Source organism: Fringilla coelebs (assembly GCF_963513975.1).
Source record: "Fringilla coelebs genome assembly, chromosome: 5".
Taxonomy (NCBI): domain Eukaryota; kingdom Metazoa; phylum Chordata; class Aves; order Passeriformes; family Fringillidae; genus Fringilla; species Fringilla coelebs.
The window spans coordinates 21722279-21736379 of record NC_140033.1 but is presented as its reverse complement, the minus strand read 5'-3'; the positions used below and the strand labels follow the sequence as shown (position 1 = coordinate 21736379).

The window sequence follows — 14101 nt, the reverse complement described above, 5'->3', positions numbered from 1 at the left end:
AGATGAATGTTTGCCATGAAACAAAGTGTGAAGTACGCTCAGCAGTTGCAAGACAAGAGTCAATAGCACATATGAGAGGCTGAAAACAAACCTGGAGAAATGTTGTAAATCTGGTTTAGATCACAAAACATGACCCTTTTGTTGGAAAAGAACCTTTTGTCTGTGAGTTAACTGTGCTCTTTCCTATTCTGGCTTTTAAATATGTTAATCAGATACTACTTATGAGGGAATCATAAATGGCTGTTACCATAGGAACTACTAGATTTTTTTTAAAGTTTGCTTCTGAATTTTGAATTATTGAGTTCAATGATGGATGTGCAGTATAATACATGCTTCACAGATTAAACCAATCATGTTATAGCTAATTGTATGGAGTATATTTCAAGTCAGCACATAAATTAGTATAAAATGAGAGGATGACTTTGCTGCTGCTGCTGATGAGGATGATGAGGCCATTATGAAGTTGTGTTGTCTGGTTATATGACCAACATAAAAATCATAATAAGCAGCAGCTGCAATGTCATCTGTTGCAGTGCAAAAAAAATGCTGAGATAATCAATAAAAACCATTAGAGAAGAATTGTCCATCTAGAGAACACCATTGATCTGTATTGGAACACATGGTGTGCAAATAGGTTTCTTTAGCATGAGAGTCTATATTTTTATTAATTTTAAGTAGTATATTTTGTAATCAAAGTGTGCAATTAAGATGTCTAGTTCAGTTGTTTTCAACTATTTGGAAATCAAAACAGAGTGTAATTCTGACTAATAAACACAGTTGAGTACAGGTTGGACCAAGCAGTTGCTTGGGAAAAGTAAATGCTTGCAATTTTTACAAAAATTGTGAGAGGAATATGCAGAAATGAACTGATCTTTCAAGAAATTCAAGAAATGGCAAAATTCAAACTTACTAGAGGATATGTTGAAGTCCATCCACAACCTGCTTCATCCTAGACTGCATAACAGAAACTGAGGCAAATAGAAAACTATATGTTATTTTGTGCAGTGAAAACATGATTCAGAATTTCCTGAATAAATAAAAAACTCTCATCAGCTTTGCCAGATTTTTGATCAGACCCCATTTCATTCACTTATGAAGAACTCATTTTTGTTTTTAGAATATAGAGCAGAAACTCTGAGAGCATATTCTTCTCTGAAAACACTGTAGCACCACAGAAAGCTATCTGCATGTCTGAGAAGTTAAACTGACCATGATAATGTGTCATTGAATCAAAAAAAAAAAGAAAAAAAGGGAGAATGTGAACCAAAGTTGATAATGAGCTTCAGGGAAGAATCGTTAGCGTCTGTGCTCATTAAAAACAGGATTAAAGCACTCCAATTAGTGCCCATGCACGAGAGTAAAAAGGACGGAGTCCAATGACAGAGCAATGGAAATTTTAATAAAAGATGTTTTGTTCTTGTTTAGAGGTTCCTTCATGCATTTGTGAAACAACAGATAATTTATTTTCTCATCATTCAGAACTATAGGCTAGTCTGCTTCTTTGAAAACTTGTTTCCCTTGCCTTCAGAAGACTTTTAAAAGAAAAAGTATCTGTAATTAAATTCCCATCTGCAAATAACATCAGAATTAATTGCAGATAAATGAAACTATATTGGAACTTTTTCAAATGATCTTTTTATTCTAATTATCTCCCCTTTAAGGAACTGTGTATATGATAATATCTCCTGTGTGGAATAAAAAGTAGCTTGAAAAGTGAGATGCTTTGCAATGAACTGCGGTGCTTTAATTGCAGTGAGATGCTTTAGCCATCTAAAAGGTGGGCATGTGATCTATGCACTTATCATCTTACTTCGATCCATAGAGATCTCTGGGCAGCTAATTCCATGTAGCTTTAAAGAAGGAATTTACAGCAACTTTTGGAGGTTGCTGTAAATTCCTGTCAAGTATTTGAAATCAAGTATTCACTAGAGGATCCTGATCAGATCCTAACTTCCAAAGAGCTTGAGCGGGACTAGACAGATTTCCACCTTTTTTTTTTTCTTTTTTTTTTGTGGGATTCATCTTGCAGGTGCAGAAATCTGCATGTCTAGAGTTGAGCAACATGCCAACCCTTCTTCACAATTTCAAAGATTTGGTCAATCCAAATATTGAGAATTGTCTGACATTTCCTGAGATAAACGTTTTCATTTTGTCACTGATGTTTTGTCCTGAGTGAACAGCTCTGGGGGTGAGCCAGGTGACCTCCAGAGGTCCCTTCCAGCTTCAAACACTCTGTTATCTAAAGTCTTGTCAGGAGCTTTAAAATCTTGTCAGGCAAAAAGAATTGCCCAAGAACTAAAAATGCATAACTTAAAATTACCCTGCAATAATTTCTCATGACCTAACTCTGTTATGATTTATTATCTGCAATATTCTAATGTCTAGGGCTCTCAGATCTAGACAAGAACTGTACTCTGTTAGTCATTAATATCTAAAAAAAATCTAATTCTATGTACATAGTAACACAAGGCTGAACAATACAGCATTTGGATTGTGGGAACAGGAAGATGGGATCTTTTCCCAGATCTTTTCTTACACAGAAATTCACTAAAGATCTTTTCCTTTTTCCTGATGTTCTTCCCATTTCATCTGAGCTACCACTTTTTGAGAAAATTGGTGTTTATCTTATGGATTTGTTCACACGTACTGCAAAGCAATCCATTCCAAATCATGAAAAATCACTTAGCAATGTAGTATGATCATTTGCTACATCAAAGAGGAAATGTAGAGTACTGTGGTGTGTCCCTCTCTTTGTATAAAACAGGAAGGGAAAGGCAGTTTTTGCAGCTTGTTTGTTTGTTTGTTTGTTTTTCTCAGGCCATGGCATTACTTAGATGATTATGTAAGACTGCAGGAAAATGGAGAAAAATATACCAGTTGCAAGCATAAGACTTCCTTGCAACAGACCAGTGCAGTGAAAATAACCTTCTGTCCTTTTTGAGCAGGCAGGCTTTTAAGTAGGCTTGGTGGCAATGGCCCATTTCACTCAAGGATGTTGTCCTTGGTAGGATCTAGAGGATTTTGAACAACATTTTAAAACTTGGGTGCTAAATCTATATTCAGGTCTACAGAACAAGCATTAGAGAGTGGGTGAGGAAACAGCAGAGCATAACTCTCCAGCTTGGTAGTGAGGGCTTGCTCCTGGGAAATCCTGTGTCTTGGCTTCTTGCAGTCCCACCTTCACTCCCCACCCCAGCCACGGTTCCTGCAAATTGCTTCCTTCTCATCTTGGGAAGCTGCTCCCATATCAGGCCACAGGTGAGGGAACTCAATGCTTTTCTGGGACTGAGGATGGAAAACCACAAAACTGAGGATAGAGAAGGGCTGTACTGTAGGAGACATAAGGACAAAGTAGAGTTAAAGGGAAAGGCAGAAAAGTAGGAGAGCACTGTCAGACAGGAAAAGATCCATCAGACACAGAGGACAGAAGAATGGCATGAAAGGACAAATGAAAGAGGAAGAAATCCTGGATTATATAACTCATTAAAGCAAACATATTTTCAAACAGGGGAAAGCTCTTCTAGTCAGTGATTAACTGATATTAACTGAGGAAATACCAGGGACAAGTAAAGCTAGACTTTACAGGCAAGGAAATAAATCACTAATGGATGTAAAAATCGGGAAACATCCAGTTTCAGGACATTTAAAATTCACATGTCTGGTGTATGAATTGAACCTGCAATGCACACAATGATTACAGTAATTTAACATGTGCCTAAAATGGTGAATGATCAAAAATAACAACTGAGATGATAAGCTATGTATATTCATAGAGAAACCTTTTTAATCATCTCTGTAGCATAAAAAGATCAGCAAAGAAATCTGAATAACAAACCCAGGACAGAGCTGAGTTTGGCTTCTTGGTGATGACTCTGGAGTTGAGACAGATTTTGGAGCAGAGACAAATTCTGGAGCAGCCACTTGTGGAATTGGGGTACAAAGCAGTAGTGTGTCTGGGGTACCAGTAGCCTTGCAGCTCTGGCAGCTCTCAGAGTACTGCAGCCCCAGGCCAGTGTGACTATCAGGGAAAATATCAGACCCTGAAAGGAAAAATTAATATGAATACCCCTCATTTCTAAAAACTAGCCCCTTTTTCAAAGGTACAGCATGTTCTTTCAGCTAGTTCAGATCTGTTTAATGTACTTTATCTTCTTTAGCATACAGATATTTAATTTGTCTTTGGAATAAGTAGCTTAGACCACTAAGTCATTAGTGGTATCCCTCTCCTAGCCTGCAGGTTGATTATCACTTTTGCATCTATTCATTTAGAAGATGAAAATGAAATTCAGGGGTAGATAACAATATTTTCATATCCTGAAAACTGCAGAGTTTTTGAGTGGTCTTCATTAATCTGTGTGAGGTAGAAGTGTCTGCCTTTTGTTTAAATTACCTTTCCTATTGTGACCATTTGAATACACAGATAGTAAAGGCTGTAGCCTTGCTGTGATGATTTCTAGGCGAGTCAGACTGACCATAGCAGAGCTTGTTTGGAAGCTGAAATTTCAAACGGGTGCTCATTCCTTTTTTATACTGTCATTTTAGGTTATTCCTTTATTATCTAGTTTTGTAGACATGAGAGAGCAAATAAATATTATGTGTGAGGAGTCTGGGTGAAAAGGAAGTGAAATTTCTAGACAGCATAGTCCATCAAAACGTTTTTCAAAGCATTTGAAATTAGTGTCCACTTTTACAAGATCAGTTTTGCACTTTTCTCTCTTTGAGCTGAGTTTAACGTTATCAAAAGCAAATCGAACCAAAAGACGTTCCCGTATCATCAAATCTGCCTCCATGCTGCCCTTCTAACATCTTACCTTGGTTTTGTCTTCAAGGGCACACCCAGCAATTTCCCAGGAGGAGCCCATGGCTGCCGGGGTCAGAGCGCTGGCGGCGGTGGCGGTGCTGGCTCTGGCCGACGCGGCGCTGCCGAAGCCGGCGCGGGCGCCGCCGGTGCTGCACAAGCCTTTCGTGGTGCTTTGGAACGCGCCCACCGAGCAGTGCCGCCTGCGCTACAAGGTGGACCTGGACCTCGGCGTGTTCGACATTGCGTCCAACATCAACGAGACTCTGAGCGGATCCAACGTGACAATCTTCTACCACACCCATTTGGGGTACTACCCCTACTACTCAGATAATGGGGATCCCGTGAATGGAGGGGTGCCCCAGAACGAAAGTCTTATCAAACACCTCAGCAAGGCAAAGTCTGACATTGACTATTGCATACCCATGAAGAAATTTCAGGGACTTGCGGTCATTGACTGGGAAAACTGGAGGCCCCAGTGGGATAGGAACTGGGGCAATAAAAGCATTTATAGAAATAAATCTCTCGAGATCGTTAGGAGACGGCATCCTCGGTGGTCAGAGGACAAAATTAGGAAAGTGGCTAAAGAGGAATTTGAAAATGCTGGCAGGAGTTTTATGAATAACACCATCCTTCTGGCCGAGCATATGAGACCAAATGGTTTGTGGGGTTACTACCTTTACCCAGACTGCTACAATTACGATTACAAAGAGCACCCCCAAACATACACAGGGAAATGCCCAGCCATTGAGTCTTTCCGCAATGACCTCCTGCTTTGGCTGTGGAAGGAAAGCACTGCTCTCTACCCTTCCATATACCTGGATTATATTCTGAAGTCAAGTCCAAATGCATTAAAATTTGTTCACTATCGGGTTAAAGAGGCAATACGTGTTGCCTCAATTGCTAGAAAAGACTATGTTTTGCCTGTATTTGTTTACTCCAGACCATTTTATGCCTATACTTTTCATGTTTTAACAGAGGTAAGCAGACAGACTTCTTTCAAAATGTAGAAATTAGAAGTAGCCTCTTAGAAAAAGTATGTTCTAAAAGCACTTACATGTTTGTTTTTCATATTTAAGGCAGCCCTTGAGAGGAAGTACTGTAGTCACAGTACAAAGCCCCATGCCTTTCAAGAGTTAATATTGCAGTGGTTTGGTCTACCTCTGTGAGATAACATTGTATATTTTTAATGAAGGTGGTTCAGAAAGAAAGTACAAAGAAATATATTTCTTAAGGAAGTAATTCGTTTTGATATTTTTATTTTTCGGGGCAGCTTGTGAAATGAGCTTGACAGATATTGTGACGTTTAAAATTCATTAGTGCAATGGAAAGATAAAATTTCATGAGAAATGATCCTTAGGGCTTTTTTGTTTCTTTATGCAAATGTAAATTCATTCAATATAGAAATAAACTAGTTCAAGTAAAGCAATCTGTCCTGGAGTTCCTAACTCCTGCATGATGAGCATTGGCCACCTATCTCACTTTTCAGAAGTCCAACATCTTCATGTCTAACATTAAGTGCTAAACTGTGGAGTCTTCTTATCAAAGAAACCCAGTTTCTGAGTCTTACAGTGTTCCATCAACCAGTATTCAAGTGCAATAAATAGGTAGTGGCCACAACCCTGATAGTAAATTATATACGTGCAAATCTCAGACTTTCTGGATATGTAATGATCATTGTTGCTCTGACTTTGTTTATGCCCATAATAGAGACTCACAGACACTTATTCATTTCTCTAATAGTTGCTTCTAGCACCAAAAGCTTTTCTTTGGTTTCTATCAATTCCATGAGAAAGGAGAAAATCTAGGGCAGGGAACTCATGGAAATAACCCCTTGAGGACAAAGGTCATCTGGGGGTGCTCCCTCCCTTTATTTTGTGGAGGCCTGCATGAGAGATTCCTTCTAATGCTGCCAGAGACAAGTTCCTTGCTCAAACCAGAACAGAAGAAGGGAGAGGAGTGGCAAGGGAAAAGGCAAAGTTCATCCATTAAACCTGGAAAGAAGTGGGGCTTCAGCCTGGGGCTGGAGCTGAGGAGGTGCTGCAGAACCTGAGAGCCTGAGAAAAGTTTCAAGCTGACCCCAGGAAGCAAATTATACTTTCAGGCTGCCCCTGAAAAGCAAGTTGTACGTAGACGTACTTAGGAATTTGGTCTGGTTCATTTTCAGCAACCAGGAACTCTCTGGAGTTGTTTTCTCTGTGGAAATCACAGGTGCCAGCTGACTCAGAAATCATGGGCAGACAGGCCAGCCTAGTCCTGAAGGCAAGGAGTCTGGGGTCAGTACTGGCGGGAGTTCAACCAAAACAACCTTCACAGAAGAACTCAGGCTAGGAAATACATAAGAAATCTTCAAATGCAGTCTGTAATAATACATTTTTATAAAATCAATTAGTCCCTTGATCAATATAAAAATACCATGAAAGCTATGAAAACTAGCATGCTGTTACCAGTTATGTGTGAGTTCAAAATCTGTGGTAGTAGATAGGTACTGTTTTACCTTAAGCTATGTTCAGAACAGTACAGTAGTAATTTGGAGTGATACTTCTCTCGGGTTACATTCTTCAGCTCACCAGCCTGCTTTCCAGTTGCATGTAGCCATTTACTTTTGGATGCTTGAAAGATTGCTTTACAACTTTAAAAAGATCTTTACATTGCCAGAGAAACATATTTGGATTATGCTCCACATATTTTCTAATAAGGACGGCATGGGCAGGGTACTCAACATGGGACAGGGCTTAACGTGGCCAGACTACACACATAATCTGTGAGAATAGCTTGGGGTCTGACAGGAACTTGTAGGGTTGTACTTAAAAACATAGAAATGATCCAAAAAATAATGTTCTTGTATCCTTTCATAGCCCTGGAGGCACTGGGATAATTTAAATGTGGTTTTGTATGTTCAGGTTTTAGACTAGGTTGGAGCTTTTCATCTGACCCATGCCAAGCCCCTAAGCGATGCTCACAAAATTACAAACAGGGCATGAAACCTCTGAGCTCCAGAAACAATGTGCATGAAGGTGACAAGGAGAGGTCCCAGGACAATGACGTTCAGGCTAAATGGCCACAGAAAAATTGGGACAGTGGGCAGATGGGATAGTTACCTGACCTCTGGCAGGGACTGGGCCAGGACAACCACAGCCCTGCTCCATCGAGCTGTGCAAGAGCTGTGCTTTCTATTCCAACAGAAACACTGCTGACATTCAAGACTTGTGTGCAGGCCCTTCTGTACAACAAAGGGCTCATGTGAAATTGCACAGCGGAGTCAGAAAAAGTGGTTGTGAGTCAGTCACTAAGGGAGAGACACAGATCTATCAAACCTTCAGAAAGATGAAAGGCCCAGGTCCCAGACAGATGCTGTAGCTGTGTGTGCTGTACCTTTCACCCTGACTGCATCTGGAAATCAGGTGAGTTGTGCATAAGGTGTCTGAGGAATTAATCCTGGTTTTTGTCTTGGAAACAATTTATAAATTCTGAATCGGGATCCAAATCATTATGAAAGTTTTTTGTATTTGCTAGAAATGTGTATAAGCAGTTTGCCATCTGTAGGGTATTTAGAAACTTTCTGCTTAGACAATTCACTACTAAGCTTGTGGGGGAGGGAAGTCACACAGTAGCATCTGTGCTTCCTGACTAGATGGCTGAAATCATTAATAAAGCAGGAAGACAACTGGCAAATGATTAATAATGGATAGCAATCCTGTTGTTCCCCTACAGTTAGTCTTTGATGACCAGGTGTGCATGTGTATAGAGACCAGCCCCTGCAACCATGCCAGGCTTGAACTGCTATTGCTGAATACAGAAAACTGTCTGTAACCAAGGCTCTTCAAGATTACAGATATCTTTCTTTCCTCAACATGTAACTAGAACTGACTGTCTTGTTTCACATTCATCTAGAGCTCCAAAACTAAAGGTTTAGCTCACCTCCTATTATTTTAAGGTCCAGTGCAGTGACTTGGGTGATCTAAATACAAAGAAACATTGACGGACAGTAGAGCCTCCTCCTCCCTGCCAAATCAGGTGTCCATTTGGGGACAGCCCAGCCTGGTCTGGAGGACCTTAGGTAGTTGCACACTGCCCCCAAAAGCTTGAACAAAAATACGCATCACAAGGGGAAGAAGCTTGTTGACTTGTTAATAATTTGGACAAGTACCAGGTCTGCAGCTAGAAAAATGCTAAGATGATAATATTTGAAATATCTATTTTAGTTGCATATTTTCTTCCATGTGAGGCTTTTATTACACTCTCAAAGAAGAGCCATTCCAGTGAGCCCCCACCACTGCCAAGCTGTGCTGTGTGAGAAGGGGCACATGGTTCAGTCCCAAAACCAGGGCTGCTGTGCCTGAGGCTGCTGGTGGAGTTCATGCACCTCACTCAGTTCTTCATTATTAACACAAATTTATCCTAAGCTGTAGCTGGGTTCCCACTTACTTCTCTTTCTCTCCTTTGAGCATTCATTGAGTTGGTGCAAAGGGAAATGGTATCAGACAGAGATGTCATCTGAAACCTGAGGATGAAAGTAACCCTCTCCGCAGGGTTAACTGGAGATTATGTATCAGACCAGCTCTTTCTATTTCTCTCCTTCTGGGAAGGACTCTTAGCACCTGACCTTTGTTCCAAAGAATACAGAAAGAGGAAAGGTAAGGTGTAAGGAAAGTGTTTAAATGAAGTCCTCTACAATATTTTTGTGGTGAGCTGCTGTTTTCACCAGCATCTAGTACCTGTGCAGGTGCTGTAAGAGTCCTTTAAGAATCCCTAGGAAAACATACCTTCCAATAAAATGCCAAATTTTGGCCATAGCCAAAGATAAGTGCTGAATTTCTCAGTGTTGTCAAGGCGGTAATTCTAGATCGCAGGAAAGTGGAAGAGTAGGTGCCTCAGAGAAAATTATCAGTGCCATTGGACTTCACACATCTAGAGGCCTGGATGAACTTTAAGGTTTAGTTTTGTCAGCTTCATATCCATATGAATTAGACATGAAGTGCTGTATTATGTTTGTGGTTCTGATAAAACTAACAAAAGAAAGATGTGGAATGTGTGGTTATAAAAACTAGATTTACTGACTTCTGGTCAAGCACTCTAATTCCCAGAGCATATTACTTACAAAAAATTGATTTCAGAGTTTTCTCTGATTCATCCAGCAATCCTAAATATTTATTGATTATTTATTCTGGAGGTCTGATAAGTTTTAATTCATGTTTTAATGAGATCTGAAATGTGTTAGTGCAAAATCACTCAAGTGTCATGTGAGTAATGTAGAATCACAGTCCAGTCTTTGCATCTGGGTAGATTTCATAAAATGTTTTGCAGATGATGGAGGCCTGGGAACCCTCATTACCAACACAACAGACTGAATTTCACATTCTTTTAGCATTTGATATTTTGATCTTTAATTAACATACTCTTTTTTTAAAAAAATCACCTGATTAATTAATTAATCCCCATAGGAAATACCCGTCCTCCTTAACCCCATTGAAAATAACACCTGCAGTCCCCACCACTATCCTTTAAAAAGTACTACTGATCTATATGCTTTTAAGAGTAATGACAGTCTCTAAAAGATTGTGTGGGTGCTCAGCAGCAACAGGAGCTTCAGGCAAGACCAGTTCTATCTTAAATCACTCTGGACTCTGCACTGAGAGCCAGAAGGCAAGCTCTATTCTTCCAGACTTTTGCAGGTTCTCCTGCACTTTTTTGTGCAACCTTTAGTTAAGGGACTTCTCATTCTGAATTCCCTGTAATTATCTTCAGATCTTCAGCGGCTTCTCCCTTTCCCACGATATTTATTTGTGCTTTTTTTGTATCTCTCAGGCCAAAAATGTTTCAGGAATGGAAATTCCATAACCAAGAATTGGCAAATCAATGCAGGCCCACTTACACAGAGGAATTTATTATTTAGTAGTAATTAATAATAGCACGATTCTTCCAGTCCGTAATTTTGCTTTTCTAAATTTGCCACCACTGTCCTGAGGTAATTTGGCTGGTATTTTTGATGGCTCTCTAGTTAAAGAGTTGCAAAGACTGTATAAAAGACCATAGGTATCTTTTAAAAGGAATTTTCTCTTTGTCAAAGTGAGAAATATTGTAATGTCTGTCATTACAAATGCTGATCAGGAAATACTTTTTAATCAGTTATTGTAGACAGAAATGATTTTAGATGTAATTGAGTATGCCTTGAAATTTGAGGGAAGGAGTTCCTTCCTACATATTTTTGAAGATTTAATTTTGTTTTTCTATACACAATATTCATATCACAGAGGATGGCTTTAAGATACTTGCAAGGTACATTGCCATGTGGTTGGCAAGGCACTGGTGACTCCTATTCAACACTCAGGCTGCTGTGGTAGAGTTGTATTATTGCTACTGCTGTAACTCAGCTCCTTATTGGTTCAATTCTAAAAGTGGACATGGCTAAATATGCAGCTGTGGTTTTTTTCCTCCCCACTTGGCACTTTTATCAGGGAGAGAGGTTCATTTTTCAAAGATATGTTTCTTGGACTAATGGCACTCAAGCTCTGGTAGAAGCAGCAGCCCTGTCTGTAACGGGGCTAAAGCAGCATGGGTTAGACCCTGCCTAAAGCCATCAACTGCAGCCAGGCACTGTAAGGGTGATCCATGGTGTGTGATCAGACTGACCAGCACTTGCCAAAAATGTTCCCTAAGTAGGTTTGGTAATCAGTCAAAGACTAGTACATAAAATAGACCACTAAATCCTTACTCCACTGGCTTGGCTGGAGGAACCCTTCTGAATAAGTGACAAAGATTTCATTATTTAAGAGGCACGCTGATGAATGCCACCTATGCAAACCTTTGTAGAGACACAGCAGAGCTTTCTAAACTAAACAGTGATTTTATGGAGAAGAATATACCACAGGACCAATGTTCCCTCTGGGGAAAAAAAAGGAGCAATGCCGATATCCCAGTACTTTTTTCACTTTTACTTTTGCATATCTGTTTTTCTCACGCGTGGATTTGGCCTTCTTTTTCAGAGGGATCTGGTCAGCACCATTGGGGAGAGCGCGGCTTTGGGAGCAGCTGGAGTTGTTCTCTGGGGCAGCATGCAGTACGCCAGCTCAAAGGTCGGTCACATCACTTTGCCAGTTCTTAGGAATCACCTCATCCACCTCAGTCTTAGGAATCACCTCTTGCCTGGCACCACACCCTCCATATCTATCTTTATCAGCGCCATCAGCCAACAACTGAGGATGATGGCTCAGCGCCGCTTTCAGGTCTCATTAATTCTGTCAGGCTGAAAAGTCCTGTTGCTCCAGAGCACATTGCTTTGGGCAGGTCATTTGTAGCTCAGTGGAATAATGAGTCCAGGTGAGGAGAAAGACGTGTTTCAAAACAATGCCATACAGATATAAGCACAGCTTGGTTTACAGCGCTCTGCTTTGTAACTACAGCAGTTGTCCAGATCGACTGGGAAGGAATGGAGCCTGGAGGTGGGGCATTTTCTCCAGCTGCTAATGTTGAAATGTTACATGGAAAATAATGTCACAAGACAAGCCCCCAGCTGCTTCTCCCAGGCTCTTCAGACTTTCATAAATAAGCCTTGAGGAGATGGAAGGCAGGACTGGAGTTTTGCAGAAGGAATGGCAGGATAGCCCCCATTCCTAAACCCGGGCTTTGGTGCCCACTCTGCTTTTCATGCAGTCTGCTGTCCTACTCCTGAAGTCTCTGGCAAAGTACCTGGTCAGAGGAACCAGGAAATCTGAACTGGAACTTTCTAGTTGCAGCTGCAGCAACTTCTGTGCTGGTTTATGAATATTATGTGTCTCCTTGTAAACTGAAGGTGTTGGAGTGATCAGGGCCAGAGTGGTGACACAATTTGTGCTTTAAGACTTGTTAGTCCCATGCATTTCTCCTAATCAGCAGTTACCAGAAATCCCTACTTAAGGAACCAGTTAGTCTCAGATGTGAACCATATTAACTCTCTTTCTGCTTCCTGGGGCTCCTCCCTAGTCTCACACTATAGCAGGCACTCAAATAGTAACTATAGAAGAGGTCAATACTTTTCTAATCTTACACATGGAAATAAACTCATTCAAACCAAATAGATCCCTCCAGTATGTAAGTCCAACAAGATTTATCTCAATGGATTACTTTGGACAAGAACAGCTTAGTAATAGCATCTTTTTAGGCATAATAAACTTGAACATAGTGCTAGATACTAGAAATGTGTTCGGTCTTTTATTTTTCACAGGAGAGCTGCTTAACGGTGAAGCGGTACATCGACGGGCCTTTGGGCCACTATGTCATCAATGTCACCTCAGCAGCCAAGCTCTGCAGCAAAGTCCTGTGCAAGAAGAACGGCAGGTGCATCCGCAGGAACAGCGACTCCTCCGCGTACCTCCATCTGTCACCCGCGGATTTCAAGATCCACGGCCGCCACTCAGAGAGGGGCCCCAGGTTCCACGTGACTGGTAAACCCAGCCTGGAGAGTATTGAAGCCATGAGGCAGAGGTTTGTTTGTCAGTGTTACCAGGGCTGGACAGGAATATTTTGTGAACTGCCTGACCAAAGGCTATTGGAACACTGGGTTCGTGTGGTGTTTAGTAGATCAAGAAAACAAAGCCTTTTTGTCTTCCTCTTAGGAGCCATGCAGCTTCTTCTGCTTTGTTCTACACATTAAGGTCATCTAAGGCAGTTCAAGGGAATAAAAATGGTGCCTCTAAGAGTCCTGTTTCTTAAAAAAAAATATATTGTAAAGGGAAAAGGCATTCTTGATGGAATGATTTTATTCTGTTTTAGTCATTTTCTACTCCTGGAACTTTTTTAGGCATTAAAAATTTTGAAAGCATTTTTTTACCTGCTCCTTTACTCCTACCTTGTATTTCACTCATGTGTTTGACAGATAAAGATTCTGTTGTTGTAGTGGAAATTTTACCTGAAAAAAGTTGAATGAACTTGTGCAATGATTCATCCATGTAGAAGTTTAAAAAGATGAACAGAGAAACTCTTTGTTTTGGGGGTGGGTGATTTAACATGGTGATAAGGGGAGTCTTGTGGACCAGGGACTGGGAACTGTTATCTGCAGCTCTTGCTGAAATCAAGTGGCACATTGTGTGAGCAGCTGCACTGTGCTCAGAGCCACACCACCCATTGATCCTACTGCTTCTGTGTGAGCAACGTGAAGAGTATAGAGTCAGACATCAGCACATACTTTTAAAAATTTATGTTTCAGTGTTCTGAGGCCTAATTTGATTTGTGTTACTTCTAAAGGTATTGTTATTTCCAGTACTGGTGTTCTGCCATCAGTTTCAAAGCTTCTGTCTGACTGGACATCTCTGCAATTACTTTTAG

General features: G+C 40.6%; 1 protein-coding gene across 1 annotated transcript; it reads left to right on the top strand.

The window, feature by feature from the left end:
* Positions 1-4860: 4860 nt before the first annotated feature.
* LOC311153499 (hyaluronidase-1-like) lies at positions 4861-13430 on the top strand (the record flags this gene model as incomplete). The annotated part of the gene is made up of 3 exons (XM_084205430.1): positions 4861-5778; positions 11785-11874; positions 13002-13430. The coding sequence occupies 3 exons, from the start codon at positions 4861-4863 to the stop codon at positions 13428-13430; spliced, it is 1437 nt and encodes a 478-aa protein (XP_084061556.1).
* Between the last annotated feature and the right edge of the window lie 671 nt (positions 13431-14101).